This window comes from Lissotriton vulgaris, chromosome 8, assembly GCF_964263255.1.
Source record: "Lissotriton vulgaris chromosome 8, aLisVul1.2, whole genome shotgun sequence".
NCBI lineage: Eukaryota > Metazoa > Chordata > Amphibia > Caudata > Salamandridae > Lissotriton > Lissotriton vulgaris.
Genome location: NC_141696.1, coordinates 535,301,625 through 535,321,704, shown reverse-complemented (window position 1 = coordinate 535,321,704; position 20,080 = coordinate 535,301,625). Strand labels below are relative to the sequence as shown.

Sequence of the window (20,080 nt, the reverse complement as noted above, 5' to 3'; positions counted from 1 at the left end):
GAGACAGTGCCTTAGTGAGATTCCTGCCATCAGGGTTTTTTTTAGTTCTTTCAGACCTGAATGGTAATTTTTCAAATTGGATTACCCAGTGTGTAGACAATTAAGTCAGTTTTAATTTACCTTTGTTGTTGTAATAGAAATGATCCCCAATGAGTACCTCAGGATTTTCTTTTAAGACTTTATTCTTAAAGATATTTTTGCCATTAATTGTGCGGTTTGGGGAACACAATAATTTGCATGAGTAAGGGCCATCCATGGTAAGGTAGAGAGTCATGGTCCATTAGCGAGGGAGATTAGCTGTCTAGTGCAGGACTACAAGGTCTGTGGCCCTCAAAAGACTGAAATGAAGTAAAAGGAGGATTATTAAACATTTACCAAATTCATGAAAATATTTCGAAACAAGAAAGCTAGTGGAAATAAATAGGGGATTTTTTTCTCCATTGACTAACATTGAAACAGAGGCCATTTTAAGTGGGAGAGAGCTAAAATAAAGCAATTTTTGGCTTTAAAAATCACGAGTCTCAGGCCTCAACTGGGCTTGTTTTCATGTATGAGTGTGGTATCTTTATGCATCTGGATGCAGTTGGCCAGATACCTTGGACTGTATGATGCCATCTAGGGCACGGGGGGGGGGGGGAGGTTAGTCACATGGACATCTGAGTACTGCAAGGCTCACCAATAACCTTCAAAAACTATCTATGCAGACTCTGCCATGAGACAGGCAGAAAGAACTATGTATGAGGACGAAGCAAACAGTCTCACACGCCACTGAGAGGGGTGGGGTGCTGTGACATTTTAGGGTCCAGCTATGGCTCTGATCCCATGTGTTGAAGTGTGTCTAGTCTGAGGATGCAGCCAGGAGTTTTGATATGAAAGAGCCAGAAGCATGCAAGGCAATTTTTGTTTTGGTAATAAAAGTGGCACCCTAAAATTAATCAGCACAAACGTTAACAAAAAAGTTCATCCATGTGCGGATCTCCTTGGTATTTTTGTTAAAGAAATATCACATTGTAGCTAAATATTGGGGACGGCCCCAAAAGTGACATTTGCAATTTTAACTACCATAGAATTCTTTGCTCCTTAATGCAGAAAAAATGGCTTAACGGATTGTACTCAACTTGGCATGAAGTTGAACTTTACTGAACAGAGTGCCTGTGTTAGTTGTGTTGTAAATCTGTTCAATGTTTGAGAAATTAGCATTTGAAAAGAGCTCCGTCTGGGCATGAAGAGGTTATATTTTAGACATATCTTGACCACGGTATATAGTTTATGAATACAGAGAGGATGCAAACATTAAATTCGCAAAATAAAGGAACACCATTGACCATGATGCTGGTTCTCTCAGCACCCTTTTGCAGAATTGCAAATCCTGCTGCAACTTCACTATTCCACTGCACTCTAATTCACTGACTGTCACAGAAATGTTTTTGTTGCATCCGCCCTTACCGAACACAGTGCACTAGTGGGAAAATGAAAAATAAAAAGGGCAGTGGTGGCGTAGGTGAGCCTACTCTGGTCTTAGGCCCTTGCAGGAAAATCTCAAAAAGAACCCCATGCCATTAAAATGAGCATTAAATGATATTAAGAGTGACATTTATAAATCCTGTGCTGGATTCATGTAACGCCCCCCTCCCCCCAAACCCCCCTCCGCTCCTTTTGTGGTAGGTAGCTTGAAAAAGCTGTTTTTTTCAAAGTGCATCTACAAATTGGCGCAGATTGAAGTTAGACTGTTAGGTTTTGCTTCTTTCATGTATAAATTGGTTATAACTTATAAAGCAATGGACAATGGTGAGTGCTTGTGGGTTTATGCAATTATTTGGCTGCATGATTAACCGCATAAACATGGCTTTAGCAGATTTGCTACAACATTTGCCACATATTTTGCACAATTTGCAGATTGCACAAAGTAAGATATTTTTAGTTTAAATCGATGAATATAACACAGCTGGAGAACGTGCTGCATGATTTACATTTGTTGCCGCATCGTTAATTAATCCGGATGCATAATTTGGACCTCTATGTTACATGTTCCTTGCAGCTCGGAAAAAGGGTAAAGGACTGCATAGTAGTCAGTGGTTCCATATTTCACAGTTACAAGTAAAACAAGTTTTTGTGGCATTGCAGTTTGCACCGTAAATGCACTTAAACATGCATATATTTGCGTACCTGTGTGTCTGTCTTAGTGAGCATGGCAGTGCAGCTACTCATATTGAAAAGTTGAAAAGCATGTTGTACATTGAAACAAAATAATATGTAAACAGGTAAAGTTCTGAGTCTCGATCTGAATTTTCCTACTTCAGGAGATATGCATCTCCCTGTGCGAGACTGGGTGTGTATGTGTTTGTACCGGTCGGCTGAGTAATGGAAAATCAAAGGAGCAGCTTGTTTGGCTTGAAAGGTTTTTCCTCAAACATTTCTCCTCAAGGCACATTTAGCTGTTTTCGAGAACTAATAACATTTCAGTAAAATCCAGCACTGCTTACATGGTTAAGAGTTTCATAAAGTGTTGCTATGCAATAGAGGTCGTCAATTGAAACGCAGCACCTCTTGAGACACACTGTTCCCTTGTAGATTTAGGAAACTCTGGCCACTGATTTCCTAACCCACTATCTGCAATTGAAGTATAAATAAATTAATTCTAACGAGAGTGGAATTATTTAGGTGAACACCGTCCAGCGCAGCAAGCCAGCTGAATTAGATAACCTTCACTTCCTCAGTCAGCTGGACCTTTTCCAAAACATAAAGTAGATTACTACTGGAAGACTAAGCCATAGCTCAGTGTCTTGAAGGCAGGAATACTCTTTATTTATAGGTACCATTTACTCGAAAGTTGATAGTATTTTTAAAGCTAATTCTGTTATATTGATGCAATAGATTAGAAACATCAGTAAGAGGCGTGTCTCGCCTTTTAACGTCTGTAATGTTAGTATTGAAATGATTATGATTAACATGCATTTGCTTATTTTGTCTCTGGTAGAAAGCAAGTTCCTCAAACTGTATTGACAAAACTGTAGGGGTTTTACCGTATATGATCTCATGCAGGTGTTGGTTCATACTGTAACCCCAGCAAGAGAGGACATTAATAACTTGATAGGATACAATAAAATACAATATAAAACAGCATCTTATAGCCCTAAATTGAATTCATTTATGTGAACTGCAGCTAATCTAAATTGAATAAACGTATTGCAATGTGTCTAATCTTTGACCTTCCACTCGTGTAGACTTCAAATTTCCAGTTCTTCAAATGGCATGTTATTAATCTTCTGACATTCTAAATATTTATAGGTTGAGATCTTTAAATGTTCTAGATGAAATGCAAGGTAGCTAACAGCCACCACATGCTTCTACTAAATTTCCAATAGCAATAGTAATAGTAAGTCTTTGTAGAAATTAAAAGGAATTTCAAGATTGAATGAGAATTTTAAGCAATGTTTATTTCCATAGTCTGAATTCTCTGTAGAGCACCATTCAGTGGCTGATTTTTATTTTTAACATATAGTTGTGAATTAAGTTGTCCTGACTGTTATTTTCGCAGGTTTAGAAGCATGCAAAGTTAGAAATCAAGGCTATACTTAAACAATTTTTGAAGCTGTATTAATATTTATTCAGCTCAAGCTATTAACTAAAGTGTTTCACATTTTTAGCAAATAATTAAAGAAGCTAATTGTGAAAAAATGTGTTCAATCATTATGACCAGTGATGTAGGATCTGTCTGCATAGCAAGATCTAAAGAAACCCCACAAGATAAAACGGAATCAGGAAAGGAAAAGACAAGAATTAGGTGGTGGATTAACACTTGTCATTCTGATAGGGAAATACATGTTAAAATATTTAGTGACTGTTAAAAAAAAGAGGTCAAATTAATATTGGACTTGTGGGAGTAAGAGCTCAATTTTGGGAGAGAGCAGTGCGAAAGGAGCCTGCAACACAGAAAAAGGGATTGAAAATGGAAGAATCCTCCTATTTCTCTCAAAATGAGGGCTTCTCTGGTGGATGAAAAAGTGAAATATGTGGCAACGTGCTGTTTGGGAAAGTGCTGTATTTTTCCAAAATATATGACAGTACTTAGCCAAGTAAAACGTTTAACTGGAACTTTTAAGTAATGATTCAATTTTTGTAGAGAACGAATGAGGAAGAAACACAGTTACTTGAGTTGAAATTATGTTCACAAGTATCTGGGCCCCCAGAGTGAATAACTGGGAAAGAAACTCCATTTATAAAATGATAGATGAGCACGTATATCAGTTGGAACGATCATACCATGAGAGAGCCTTTCAGTGTGGCTAACTATTTTTTTTGTTCTGGCATTCATGGATCAAACCTGTGTGGCAAAAAAAAAAAATGAAAATGTGGGCAAAATAAATTTAATGTTGCGTCATAATGCCAGCTTTACCTTTTTTGTCAGATCTGATATCAGCACAACAGACAACACACTACATACGACATAAGATGTAAGATGCAAAGAAGGACTTTGGTCACCCTCCTTCTGTCTCTGGCATTTTTGAGTGAGGCATCGTTAAGCATTGGGTTCCCAGGTTGTCCATCATGTTTTGGAACACACCATAGCATATTGTGAATTTTTAGATTTTTGGCAATTGTACCAGTGAATGGGTGAAAATGTGCCACTATCTGCATCCAGCATTCAGTCCATATTTCAGCACCAATAGCAGTATTTAAAGGAAGACACCCCCCTCCTTGTCCCATAAACTTCAAAGTCCTTAATACGCTTTCAATTTTTTATCATCTGGAGGCTCTCCTACTACTTGAAATGGGTGCCACCCCTCATTTGGCCCCATGTAAGAAAGCTTAGAACATGTATGCAGATGCACACGTGCTGTAACTAGAACCACAGTTTCATAAGTACAATATCTGTCTGTCAAACCGTGTTGCTTTTTGCAGTGTCATCTTACCAGTGGGCATTGTGCTTGGGCTAAAGATGAGAACAATGTTTAGTATAGCTCATCAACAGGTTCATAACCAAAGGCCATTTTGAGAAACATGGTATGCCATTTCAGAGAGATGCGCAGGTAGGGTCTGCAGTCCTGAACAAGATGGGACTGGACGGGGAGCAGCACCAATTCCGGTCAGGCAGCAGAATTCTATGGTGCAAACACCAGTGTATCAAAAACAGTTTCTCTACCCTAACATCGTGCTTTCTTCTAACTAGTCACCTACCTCTTCCTTGGAGATATGCCCTGCATTTTGGTCCAAGAGCAGCAGCCACCCGTATATGCGTGCCATGGTCATCAGAGTGCAAAGCTGTGCTGCTAAAGCCTTCCGCATGCCCGATATTAATGTCTATGCAGGGCATGAATCACCTTTAAGAGATACTATCTTGCACATATGCCGCTGTCAAAATTAACCATACTTCACACCCAGGAGCTGTTTCCAGGTGTCTTTGAGAGGCATCTATAAAATATGTGCTGTGTTTGTGTATATATATTATGACTGTGTGTCTAAGTGTTTTAATTTTACTCAGTGTGGCCAGTGTTGTAAAAACTGTTTTTACAACTGTCAGAACATTACATTTCAAAATGTTCATGCAAATTATTAGAAAATTAAAACATTACACCTTTTTAGCATGCCTGGGTTGCTTTAAGTTTGATATTATTGAGACTTTTATGTAGCGATCTGCTTGGAATGTTATTGAGTCAATAAACACTAATCAGGATTTAGCACCTGCATACTACAGCTCCAACTAGATTAGCTACAGTTTTTCTTATTTTATTATCAAAATACACGCAAATGCAAATAGAAATTGTAGTGTAAGCCTGTTTTCTGAGCTTTAGATAGTACAGTATCAATAAGGTAATTAGTATATAGATATATTTGTTGAAAAATGTTCTTTTTGCACGATCATCCCAATTTTTTGGGGACTGATGCTTCTATGTTTCTCACTCTGTGCACTAAGGCTCTGCTAACCATGTCCCAGTGCATGTGCTCTTACCCCTAAATCATGTTGAAACTGACTAAACTCATAATTGACATATTTAACTTACCTAGAAGCCCCAAGTATAAGGTACTAAGTGTACCCAGGACCTGTAAGTTAAACGTCACAAGTGGACTGCAGAACTCCCTGTGCCACTGTAGTCTGTCTTTGCAGTTCTAAAACTGGAAATTTTATCTGTCACGTTAACCCCTTTTGACAGGCCCAATCTCTCCAATTAAATATTATGCCACTCATAGGTAGGCCTTACTGCCTATAGGCCCTTAAAATGAAAAGGCACCAAAAGCTACTTTCACTGTTGCAGGGTTACTTGTTACATAAGAAAGCATTGGGAAATGATATTAAATGTTATAATGTTACTTCTGGCATTTTTTAACTTTCTGAAATATTTATTCCAAGCTAATTTACTGGTAAAGGTGAATCTGCAATACATATTTTGGAAAAGGTACTTTTAGAATGTTACATTTCCCCTTCATAAAGCCTATTTAAATTCATTTGCATGAACTTTAACTGTCACATGATTGTTGAACATTCACCTTTATGAGGTGTAAGCCTACTCCCAGAGCTGAAAAAAAGGACTTTGGTATGGAGAGATGTTCTGTTCCTCTGGTAAGTTGACCATCTGAGATGGCTGTGCCCAGGAACTTGTTTAACCTAAAATATACCTACTCTGTCAGAGGCAAATATTAGCTGACTCCTGTGTAGGTTCCTCTTTTGCCCACCTTGTCATATAGACACTAATGCCAGTGGAAGTAGAGCTGTCCCTAAAATTGGTTCAGAGCCACCACAGAGGAGGTGTACATGGCTACACCTCTGGGATGAACACAGAAGCTCTACACAGGGAAAGAACAGTTCTGCCATCTTGAATGTGAGACAGTTCTTTAACCCCACAGCCACTAACCATGACGCCACCTACTCCCAAGAACTGTGTGACACCCTAGTGGACGTCTTCCATGACAAGATCTCAGTCATCTATGAAAACTTCAAACCCCAACCCTCGGCCACCGACAGCATCAGTCTGCTCACACCCACATACTCCAGACACCTGCTCACCCATTGTGACCCTATCACAACTCAAGCCACTATCTCCATCATGGAATCCGTGCACGCAGGAGCACCCACGGACCCCTATCCCACCCACGTCTTCCACCTCAAGAGCAAGACATTCCGCAATCTCAAGAAAGTCCTGAACACCTCTATTTTTATTTATTTTATTTTATTTATTGAGTTTTATATAGCATGATCATGACCCATGGGTATCAGAGCGCTTCATAGTTACATGTCCTAAGCTGTTTAGAGTACAACAGGTATAGCAGTAGTAATATACATATGTTCCTGATGCGTACCTTTCGTATCAGTTTCATATCAGTTTCAACAATAACCAAATTAGGATCAGTTTGGAGTATAACAGGTATAACAGTAGTATTATACGTATGGTTCCGATGTGTACCTTTTTGCATCTGTTACAACAATCACGAGTAGGATACATTAATTGTAGTAATGAACAGCCTAAAGTGCCTGCGTAGCTAACTGATGAGTTTATCTTACATACGTTATTGTCCTGTTAAGGTAAACATCTATATCAGATCTAATTGGCACATCTCTTCGATCATTGGTGAGGGTTGTTTTGGTGTCTCTGTGATCTTTCTTGAGTAGGATGCATCCATATCTGACAGGACTATGCTGCACCTAGCAATTGACCACGATGCAGATGATGATCAATCATTGTTTAGAGTAGGAATTTGCTCATTAGAAAGATCTTTGCTTCCCTCTTGAAGGTTAACAGGTTAGGATTTTTTCTAATGTTTGGGGGTAGAGAGTTCCCGATTCTGGGGGCAGCTCCGGAGAATGCTCTGTCATATGTTTTCTTCTTCTGAAAGATGGGAAGTTTCACCAACAGGTCTCTGGCATTCCGGGATGGTCTGCCTCCACCAGATAACTCAATTTTCTGGGCTAAGTACATTGGTGTTTTCTAGTGGAGCGGTTTGTGGGTAATACATGTAATTTTAAGTGGAATTCTGGCTTCATATGGTAGCCGGTTTAATGCCTTCAAGTGTGGGAAAATGTGGTCATATTTTCTTGAACATGTAATGTGTCTTGCAGCCGCATTGAGACAGGCTTTTAGTGGTGCTGTGGAGATTTTAGGTAGACCTGTTAATGTTGTACAGCCATATTCAATCATTGATATGACTAAGGATTGAACTGCCAATTTGAGGTCTGATGTAGTAATGAGTGGTTTCACTTTTCTAAGGTAGTTCAGGTGAAAACAGGCCTTTTTCGCCATTGATTTGATGTGGACTTGCATGTCTAGGTTCTTATCAAGCGTGATTCCTAATGATTTGGTCGAGTCAACTAGGATAGGGGTGCAGTTTAGTGCCTGATCAGTTTGGTCCACTCCTTCACATCTGCAGATCTTTTTGGAGGGGATATTAATGGGAATTCCATTTTTTGCGCTTTTCATTTCTGATGATTACTAGTTAACCAATGTAATGACACTTTTAAGGCCTCATTCATTGTCTTGATCTCCTACAGCAACTAGATCTGGATGTAGATCTGAGTGTCATCTGCGTACATGTGATAGGGTATGTTGGCGTGCTGGAGAATTTCTGTAAGGGGTTCGACATATAGGTTGAATAGTGATGGAGATAATGTTGATCCTTGTTGAACTCCAATCTAATTTGGGCATGGCGGGTATAGCGCCTGGTTGACCAAGAATCTTTGTGTTCTGTTCTGTAGGAAGGATTTAAACCATTTCAGTACATTTCCAGATAATCCCTGCCTGTCTTCAAGCCGGGATAGTAATTTTACATGATTTACTGTGTTAAAGGCAGAAGACCGGTCAAGTAGAACTAGTAGACATGTTTCATTGTGATCCAGAGCCTATAGTGCATCATTCACTATCTGTAAGATTGGTGTTTCCGTACTGTGGCCTGGTCCGAACCCAGATTGGCAGTCATCCAACAGACTGACCATAACCATACATTTCTTTATTTGTATAGTTAATAAAAACCATTACAAAAGATAAGATGCCGTAATATTAAAAAAGGGGAAGAAAAGCTAACTAGAAATACATACATAATTAGAAGTTGAAATTGTTGATACAAATGTCCTTTGAGCTTCAAGAGGGTAGAGACAGTTACAGAAGGAATAATTGCACAAGTATTGTAAGTTCAGGGTATGGATTGGATCTTTGCCAAAGTTCTTCTATTTTCCCTTATAGTTGGTGATGAATTTAACTGCTCTACAGATGAACTGAGGGTCTGCAGAGCATAGAACTTGTAGAATCGCAGAACGACAAGTGCGAATACCATATTGTTTGAACTTCGCTTTTAGCCTATACTGGCGTTCCTGGACCAATGCGGGACAAATGCAGATCAGGTGAATGAGATCTTGCATTGCTGCACCACATAGATCGGATCGCACTCTTTAATGTCTGGGGTCCTCCATTTAGGTTGATCGGCATTGGTCGGCAGGTTCCCCAACTTTAGGCAAAGGTATTTGTGTTTTACATGTGATGAAAATGCGAGTTCCAGGTCGGCTGCCGGCGTGGACTTTTTGTATGATTGTATGGTCATCCAGGCATGTGAGCGATGGCTCAGGGCTAATTTGTCTTTGAGCAATGAATGCCTGTTGGCTGCCTTCTTTACCGCCTGTTTGAAGTTGGAACTGGAAGATTGGTTTTCCAAAGTGCTACTAGTTCTGTGGTTTCAAGAGATTGTTGTAGGTATTTGGCGTACTGGGAATTCGGACTGTTGTGAATTGCTTCCCACATGGCACGATAGACCATATTATCTTGGTTCATCCAAATGCCATCCCAGAATTTACAGTCTCATATTTTTTCAACAGTACTTGAGACTGAAGGCCGAATTCGAGTCGCACTTTTGCGGGTGATGCGTTGTGTGGTAGGCCAAATACACGCTTGTAGACTTTTGTTTGAATTTTTTCTATTAGCTGTGCGCTCTTTCTGTGATGTAACACGCTTCCGTAGGCTATAGTTGGAAGTAGCTTGGCTTTCATTGCAGTTAGTTGTGGGTTGAACAGAGGGCCTTTAGGTTTGATGGCTAGGCTGCTAAATGCGTGCAACAGGGCGGTGCCCTTCTTCTCGATGGCGTTGAGATGCATGGAGAAATTGAGGCGCTTATCCAGTGGGATCCCCAAATACTTATAGCTTTCCACTACTTCCAATTTGTCGTTATCTTTTTCCAGGATTGGTGGTGCTTTGCGTCTTCATAATCTTTGTTTTCTTGTTATTTATTTCTAGCACGTTCTGTTTCGTGTATCCTGTTAATTCATGCAGGAGGCGCTGTAGGCCTATTTTCATGTGGCTAAGAAGGACCACATCGTCGGCATAGGATAAGGGTGTTAAACATAGGTTTCCTAGCCGCGGTGGATGAGCATTGATCCTGTCTAGCCTCGATGTCATGTCAGCCATGAATAAGTTGAAGAGGTGTGGGGCCAGAATGCAGCCTTGTTTAAGACCATCATGAGTGCTGATCTTCCGAGTTAGCCGCTTGCCGTTGTCGATCTTTACCTGCATCCAGGTGTTGGTGTGCAAATCCATTATTGGGATTAAGATTGAATCTGGCAGGCCCTGCTCTTCAATTTGGACCAGAGTAGTTGCCTGCTGACACGGTCGAACGCCGCCTTAAAGTCTATGAAACAGGCGTAGAGTGCCTGATGATTTTGGAAGCTTTTTTCGGCTATTAAGCTGAGCACCATTGTATTTGCTGTAGTGCCCATGCCACAGCGAAACCCTTTCTGATTAATTGGAATTTTATTGTTGTCTTCGGACCATTGTGCAATATCAGCTAATACCAGAGATGCTTAGTATTTTGCTTCCGCGTCGATGAGTGCTATAAGGCGGTAGTTGGCTGGATTCTTACGGTCGCCGCCTTTATAGATTGGATTAATGATCGCCCCTCTCCAGCTTTCAGGGAGCCGACTAGTGTTGTTTATTGCCCTGAATAGGAGGTTGAAGTTACGGGCCCAGTAGTGGGGATCCTCTTTATAAATTGCCTGGGGGACACCATTAGGTCTTGGTGCACTGTCTTTCCTACTGTTCTTTATTATTTGTAGTATTTGGAGTACATCATCGGTCCACGGTGGTTGGTCTGAACCCTCCTGTTGGTTCCCTGGGGCATTTGACCAAATACAGGCAGGGCCCTTCGCAACCACAATTTTTGATACTCTAGATGCCCTTATTTTAGTTGTTGTCGGTAGCGTCCGCAATTTTATCGAAAAGGTGTCGACTAGGTACTCGACCCATGTGTTTTCAGTGATACAGGTTGCGCTTATGGTTTGAGCTGGTCTGTTCAAAGAATTAATTTGCAACCAGAATGCCCTGGAGTCAGACTTTTTTATATTGTGTAGCATTTTGGCCAAAAAGTCAGAGACTCGGTTTTTCTTTTCAGTCCAAATTAGATTCTTATAATGCTTCCTTGTTAATCGGACTGCTTGCCAAATTTTTTAATTTGCATTGTGGCCTTGTGCTTGCCTTGTGAGCTTCCGCAGGCATCTTCTTAAGGAGAGTGTGGACTTTATAAAAGCGGTGCCTCACGTTGGATGGATCTTTATTTTTTGATTGACACCAGTCCTGGGTAGTTTGTTCAGGAAGTCAGACCAAGTTTCTGGACACAGATCTTTTCCTTGGGTTAGCGTTTGGAATAGCTTATTGGCGTCCTGCGCTATTTGTGGTAATGTGTTACTAGTTGTCCTTAGTCGCTTCAGGTTAATTGATGAAATTTCACCGGCTGTCGTCGGTGCTTGTGAGTGCCTTGATGGAGCCAGTTTCATTTCAATGTGCTGCATTGAATGGTCGCTGTCTAAAGAACATATTATTTGGAAATTTTTGTTAGTCTTAATAGGGATAACGAGACTATGGTATAGTCCAAAATTGTGCTTGTACTATGACCTATGTAGGTGGTAGAAGGGGGTTTGTCCTGATTAGTTCTTCCATTTAACACTCTTAATCCTAATTGCTCGAGGTCCCACATCAGCTGCCTACGCACTTTATATGTTTTCTTTGCGGGTGGAATCTCCTGGGTTTCAACGCCCCAAAATTCGTTCGCTGAAACTATGTTGTCCTTGTCTTCCGGGCGATGTAGGAGATTAGTGTTAAAGTCGCCTGTAAAGATAATCTCCCATGCTGGTTGTTCAAGGCAGAAATCTGATACAACGTTACAGATGCATTTGAAAAGGTTGTGCGTATATGTTGATTAGAATAATGGTTCCAGTTTTGGTCTCTGTTATCTTTTCCAATTTGATGATTTGCATGTCGGCCGCCAGTGTGGCCAATTGGGAGGCCTTAATGTTCAATGCGGTGGTTATGTAGACCGACAGTCCCCCTATCGCACGGCCATGACGCTGAGTGCGGGTCTCACTGACGTAAAAGCATAATCTGCCTGGTACATCAATTAGCTCCATTAACCAAGTTTCCTGTAGGGTTATGATTTCGTACTTATCCCAAGAGTCTGTTTTTCTACTGTCATTTAAAATTCGTTTTGCACCGACGATGTTCCAAGAGAGAAGTTTTATTGACATCCAACAGACTGAAATTAGTGATGTGGTGGCTCAGTAGTTTGGCTAGTAGTGGAATATTGGTCACTGGGCAAAAGTTGTTTGGGTTTGCCGGGTCCCCTGTAGGTTTTTAATTATGGGTAGAACTTGACCTGTTTTTCCGCAATCTGGTAAGGTGCTTTGAGACAGAAAGGCATTGATTATTGTTGTCTATATAGGGACGATGATGTGGTTGATTCTTTTCAAGCATTTTGAGGGGAGGGGGTCATTGTAGTGGTTATTTGGTTTGATATCTGGGAGAGTTTTGGCAATGGTATTCTGGTCATATAGCTTGAAGGTCAACCATTGTGCTTTATTTTTCGTCATAGCTTGAGTGGTGTGCATGGTAACCTCATTCTGTGAAGATAATGGGCTAGAGAGGTAATCGGCTGCCATCTTGAGATCCCTTTCTAGGGAGTTGGCTTTGTCTGTGAAGAAGGTTGAGAATTCCCTGCAGCTCAGTTGGGTTTTTGTTAATTCCTGAGCAGTTTTGGACAATTTATTGGATTTTTGTTTTAACATCTCGAAGAGTTTCGGCCGTCTGTTTTAGCATTATCCAGTTCGGACCTAAAAAATTCCATTTTGGATCTGAGAATGCTTTTGTTGTAGTTGTTTCTAGTTTTCCTAAGAGTTTTTAGCTGGGGGGATGATGGGTGCTGTCTCCATTTTCATTCTGTTTATCTCAGCCTCTGCCTTTCTTCATTTAGTGACCCATTAAACCAGGACTTTTTATCTTTCTCTGTAATTCTTTTCAGTCTTAGCGACATGGTGGAGTTGATTATATTTGTCATTGATGCGTTGTAGTGATCCGTGAGTTCACTAACGTTCATCAAGTTGTTAGGCAGGTTTAGATCCTTCTCACATTGTGCTGGGTGGCACCAATGTTCCTGTTTTATTAGCCCTTCCTCCCTCCCTTGAGCTGGTGTGGTAGCAGTTCCTAGCGGTGGCCTGCCATTGTCCAGTATTCCTCCTCTTGCGTCCATTTTGCCCTTATCTGGGCCTCACTTCTTTTGCTCATTTTAGTCAATTAGTTAAGAGAGTAATTTATTGTAAAATACTGACTGTAACAATATTGTAAAACTCAACAAAGTCATGTAATTTTGTAGGCCATTACTCTGAGTGAGTGGAGTAGTTAAGGTGGAATGAGCACACATAAATCCAACATTGCATTGCATAATCCTTTTATAATTCTTTCCTGACATATTGTCAATGACACAGAAAACCTTCATGATTGCAAATGGTACTGAAAGATCAAGCTTTGCAATTTTTTCCAATGTATCATGTCACTCAATTGTTCTCATGGTAAGTGGAGGTAGTAGAGTTCCACATCCTAGGTGCGCTTCCAGTGAAAGATCGATTTACTTTTTTCCTTTGTAAATACTCAGCTTTTAAGTAGAATGTCATCTTTGCCTCCCAGTGACCACTGCTGTTGTGAGCTGGCCAGTTTCTGGGCAAGATAGTTGGAAGGTTTGAAGATTAAGGCTTTGTGTGTTCTGTAAGCTAGACTGCTCACTATACCCCCACTTTGGGTTATGTTTGCCCTGTGCAATTTTGTTTCCTTCTTTCATCTGGGCCCTTGGCCTCTTCCTTTTACATCCTTTCTTCCTTTTTCTGGCGTTGTCTCTCTTACTCTAGGTCAAAGTTTGATGACGCAAAATAAGTACTAGTCCCCAATCTTGAGTGTTGGTCCTCAGCTTGTGCTTTTAGTTTACTTTTATGAATGTTAATGTATAATTTACTTAGCTGTACAATACATAAAAAATGCTAATGACAAAATACATAAGCTTCAATCATACGTTAAAACATTAATCTAAAAAAAGTTACAGAAAATGAAGATTTACAGCATTTAAACACAATTTTGGAGGCAGCTCTGTTTGGAAAAAAGACAAGTTAATCAAAGAGATTACAATCCTTAATTTTCAAAAACAACCTATTTGTGTAGATCTTTCTCAAGTCCAGAAACAGGGACCAAATAGGAGTAACATGTTTAAGATATTTTAGGACATTAGCACATATGCAGACTCTTTTGTCATGAAGTTTTTTTTATATATACCCACATGATGCGAGATGCAAAAGCAACTTGATATTTAAAATCAATTTTTCAAAAATCAATATCAAATGATTGAACTCACTGCTCATTATTAAAGTATGATATGGTAAATGAGTTGCACCCTTGTTATTTCAACCTCTGCAAATGCCGGTCTGCTAGCGCGCCAGCATTGGCACTCAATGCGTTCATAAAACTATTTTCATCAATTGACTGGCCTGATATGCCAGACCACTCGATTAGGAATTTCGGGGTTTAGTTATGGCTGTTGATACACCCTTCTCCCAACATTCGATCTCTTCTAAGAACATATTCTCTGCTAAATCTGATCCTTTATTGTGTGTTTATTCTAGAACAAGTAGCCCGATTGTAAGGCACTATGAATGATAGATGAAATGGCACATAAACTTCTGTAAATGTAGTGCCCAGTGTTAGTCCATAGGGTCTCTTCTTGGTGGGAAGTAGGACATAAGGGCTGGCCAATGTCTAGATGATGTATATTGTAGTGGGGCCAGAACATTGTTCACCAACACCTGCACTGCTTGACAAGTGCAAAATAAGCATTTGCTTTATATATATATATATATATATATATATATATATATATATATATATATATATATATATATATATATATATATATATATATATATATATATATATATATATATATAATATATTTTCATTTAGAGTCGGTCATGATCACAGTGATTATGTCATAGTAGTATGCATTAACCAAAAACAAAATAATACCAAAAGGAAATGGAATACTTCAAAACATGTAAGAGCAGCAGAGCCAAAAATGAGCAGAAATATGTATAATCAAATCAGCATTTGTATACACTGTTTGGTGGCGAGAAATATAATTTGCACATGCTGGCCAGTCCAAATGTTAATGAAGATGTCGGCCACAATTGCACCAGAACTGTTGAAATTTGTGTAACACAGCCTCAGTTTTTGGCACGTTACATGGTATGAAATTATTTAATTTTACAAGAAGCTTGAATTAGTTCACCTAAACTTAAATCTGACATCGGTGCTTCACTCTTAGTTTAATTTTCCAATATATATGCATTTTACAAAATCAGTTTAAAGAAAGATTAGACTTGCAATTTTTAGAAATGAGCTTCACAAAAAATAAATAATGTTTTTTGCTTTCTTTTTTAGCTTGTGCCGGCTTCCTTGGTGAATACAAAGCAGTGTTCGAGAACCCATGCAATGAAACAGTGACGTTAAAGAAGTCTTTACCTTCACTTCCGGATTTCTTAGTCTGTGTGTACCTGAATTTGCCATCTGTGGTGAATCCGTGGACAGTGTTTACCTATAGAATACCACCCTCTTACTCTTACCCCGAAGAAGGCTACGAGTTAGGACTGGCTGGAGACAGCGGTAACTTGATTATATGGATCTTTGGCAATCCAATTGTTATTCCTGAGAAACTCAATCCAGATACCTGGTATCACACTTGCATACAATGGGAACACTCAACCTTAAATATGACCTTCTTCATGAACGGCGTTCCAGTGCATTGGAAACAGTTGAAAAGGCGCTCCTCATTGTTTGGTGGTGGAAATTTATCCCTGGGTTGTTCCCAGATGGCGGACATGAACACACCGGATTCCGTCGGATTCATTGGCTCACTCTACATGTTTCGAATGTGGGACTATGCTCAAACAAATCTTTCTCTGGGCTGCTCAGAAGGGAACATGATAAACTGGGCCACAGAGGACTGGATTTACGGAGAGTCCCCATTTCAGATTGACACGTCATTACAGTGTGGTGGGTACCATAATTTATTCTTGCTTTGATATCCATAATGCAGTTTTTGATAACAATGCAGAAATTTCTAAATTGGATGATTATGTTCTCCTTCAAATGTAATTGGAAATTTGCGTAGTTAGTACCTGGAACTATAAATATGTCTTTTGTCAACACTGTTCACATCAGAATCTGATGTTGAGTTAATGTTTTACACTGTTGTCGGTATGCTGCACCATATTCTGAGCAAGAGGTGACTGGAAAATGTTTCTTGAGAGTGGGCCAAAGCAACAAAAACCACACTAAATCTCAGTTTCCCTAGTAAAGCAAGGAGGGAAAATCGTAATTTAATTTGAGTGTGTATTTGGCGCTTAATGTCTTTACTGGGCCTGCCAGTAACAAAGAACAAGGGTTGATTCTAAAAAAGAAAAAACAAAGCAAGCATTCACCGCTGAAAGCTCAATAGCAAATGCTCCTTTGCTTATCAACCAATCAGGCTCCACTGGTCCTAAAGTTAACTCTAAAAGTAGTAAGGTACATACAGTGTATGCTCGTGTATCAATCTGTTAACTTTATATCTATATTCAGAGCCCCAGAATTGTATTCTTCAACTACAAAGATTAAAGTTTCCCTTCTTATCTTCTTCTACTCTTAATGTTTTTTGTCAGTGTATTTCGTAATAATGTAGTTTCACTTCCTCAGGACAAAGCTATTGCTGTCCCAGTCATGAATACAACACTTAGATTTTCTCACTTTATTTTCTGTGCAAATCTCTAAACGCACGGCCTCGTTCTCCGTTCTGCTTGCAATTATTTATGCGTGATGAATTTGCTGCCCCTTCAACCACCCACAACTCTATATTGTGTGTCCCAATTTTTAATTTAAAACCTATTTATTGATTTAAAAAAAAAAGATGATAGGATTACAAAATAGTGACAGGCCACTTCCAATTTACATTGACTCATAGAGAATATCAGTTAAGATGCCTGCCCCGGTTTCTGTCCCATAGTAGAATATGAAGTGCAATTTATGCAGAGTAGAAACCTATTCAAGGAGTGAAGGAGTGTAAAGCACTGTTTATCGTTCATGTCATTAGTCCAAATCTTAAAGGAACATATTGTGAATGTAGGCCTGGAGGAAGAGTAGGGAAAAGATGGTGGGGAGGCAACTATATGGGAGGGTCTTGCAGTATTCTAAACATGGGTTGCAAATCCTCTTGAAAACCGACACTTGATCATTTTGTTTGTAATAGCACATTCTTTTGCTTCATGTCCCATGAGTTCAGATGTCCATTCCCCCTTCGGGGGCATTTATGGTGACTGGCAGTTCTGGCACATTCAAATTTTGGATGGAGTCAGGGCTGTCCATCCATCTACTTCAGCGGGCTTGGGTTCTCGCAGTCAGTGGTGTCATGTGGAATGCTTGGTTTTGATGATGGCCTGAATGAACAGTTGCTGTTGACCTGGAGTGTATGGGAAAACTCCTGCCAGTATCCAGAGCCCCTCGTACAGGACTGATAGAGCGCTCGCTCACCTGCTCGTTTACCATACTCACCTGGGCCCATAAACATACACACTTTGAACAGGTAAACCTTCGCTAATCAGAATTTTAATCTTTTAGGACCTATACCACTGATTTACCAATCCTAGTCACCGGTACCTAGAGTCCTAAGGGATCAAGGGAGTTAGAATAATAGGTAGAAACAACATTTGCATTCATAGAATAGCTACAAACTCGGGAAAGTTTTAAACACTTTATCTATGTAAATTCTTAAATGCCAGAGTCCATACCAATTCAATTCAAGCTCGTTCAATTAGGAAGGAAAAATTCAAAGCAAGATGATGTGAAAATATTACAAGACTTTCTTTAACCCCTCCCACGCTTATGACAGAATCGCTTCGTCATGGCCCTCGGGTGGGCTGTGCTGGTGACGGAGCGGTTCCGCATGGCCCGCCCGACGCGCCTGCGCTGACGTTCTAAAGAACGGGCGGGACCATGACGGAACCGCTCCGTCACAAGCACAGCCCACCCGAGGGCCATGACGGAGCGGTTCAGTCATAAGCGTCGGAGCGCCGCGCGGCCGCCCCACCCCCTTAGCGCTGCGGCGGAATTGCTGCCGCAGCAAAAGCGTTAAGCATTGAAACATAGGAAGGGTAAGAAAAGGGAAACAGTACAATGACATACCCACACTGAATTTTTACCTAGAATGGTGTGAAGACCAACCCTGGCCACGGGCTGGGATAAAGGACAGGACCTCCGATTGTTCAGGTGCCAACAGGATAGGACAGGTGCTGACCGGAATCAGGACAAGTACTGACCAAATTGGATCAGGACAGGACCACCGCAGGTCAGAACCGGCACCCACAGCTAAAGTGCAAAGCCAGCATCGCACCCCTCTCTGCAGCTAACAGTCGGACCCTGATTGGGTTATCGAACTTCCTTCTCAGAACCCAGATTGGGTTATCGAACTTCCTTCCCAGAACCCTGATTGGGTTATCGATTCTTCTCCCTCATAACCCCGATTGGGTTATGATTCTTCTGACAGAGTGCTTCACCAGCACCTCTGCTCTCGATCACCTATTGAGTGCGTTGGGTCAGTGACAATCAGCTATACGGACAAGTCGGACAATCTAACTAGCTAAGCCTACCTTAGTTATACCATTTTCCAGGGCAATGTACCACCCCCCAATGTTGCAAGTTCATGTGTTCCCTCAATTTGATTTTTCAAAAGCGAGGAGAGGTCATCACACCATACCAGTTATGAGATCATTTCATTCCAATATTCAAATTAATGTTCCCTCCCATAATTTTATTTTCCTGTGCACTTTTATTCCACCCGACAATGGATGTTTCAAGAACAAATACGATGTGTAACTTTTCCGGTACATCCGAGCTTCCTTTTGAGACGTCAAAGGGTGAAGTTCTCATGAGTTTCATAGGCAAGTCTGTTGCTGGCACCTGTTCAATGCCATTACTTGAGGACTCTTGGGTTCTTCTGCGCAGGCGCAGTTCTTTAAAATGGAGTGCAGCGAGGTAACATCAGGCCTAAATATGAGCTAGTAGCAAAGTCAAAGAGAAACCGTTTTAGAACAAAGAATAAATGAATGCACTGTATACCACTTATCCCTACTCTATTCCCTTTACTTTAATTTAACTATAGCGGTAGTTATTTGGCAGAACAAACAGGGTTTAGTACAAGCAGCAATGCAAGCGTTAGCATGTGAAACACAAAGCTGCCATCTTTAGTTCTAGTGCGCAGAAGCAAAGTTTTCCCAACAAAGCAGAGAGTAAGTCATGTCACATGAGTGTGACAGATGCATGTGCAGAAAAGTTCCCACATTGCGACAGCCATATTAGGTCACTCGAGTTACTGTTAGTAAAAGCACATTGAAAAGCTTTCCCTAGTTACTATAAATGTCGTTTGGTACATTATTAGTAATACAAAACATGTTTATTAATGCATTATATGGTATTTCGAGAGGATTGAATCAGAGCAAGTCTCTTTACGTGCGAAACCTTGCACCATCAATCTCCTCTTTGATGATATTTTATATCATCACAATTTACAGAAACAGATGCCAACTTTCAACATTTACTCAGCTCTATTTCTTCAAACACTCTTTTAGGTTTTTCCCCATTATTCCTGTGAAAGTTTTTCATTTTTTTGTACAAATCCCCATTTAATTCTTCAAGCTCAATTTCATTGACGTTTCTTTTCTTTCCTTTCTTATTTACTGTATATGTCTTTTTATGGCTGCGGCATCTACAAC

General features: G+C 40.2%; 1 protein-coding gene across 4 annotated transcripts in view; it reads left to right on the top strand.

The window, feature by feature from the left end:
- ADGRG2 (adhesion G protein-coupled receptor G2) overlaps positions 1 to 20,080 on the top strand; it is a 988,790-nt gene that overhangs the window by 212,472 nt on the left and 756,238 nt on the right. For all 4 annotated transcript variants that reach the window (XM_086934346.1, XM_086934348.1, XM_086934347.1 and 1 more), the window contains exon 4: positions 15,720 to 16,331. In XM_086934346.1, coding sequence (XP_086790472.1) covers positions 15,720 to 16,331 — 612 coding nt within the window. The remainder of the gene's footprint in view (positions 1 to 15,719; positions 16,332 to 20,080) is intronic.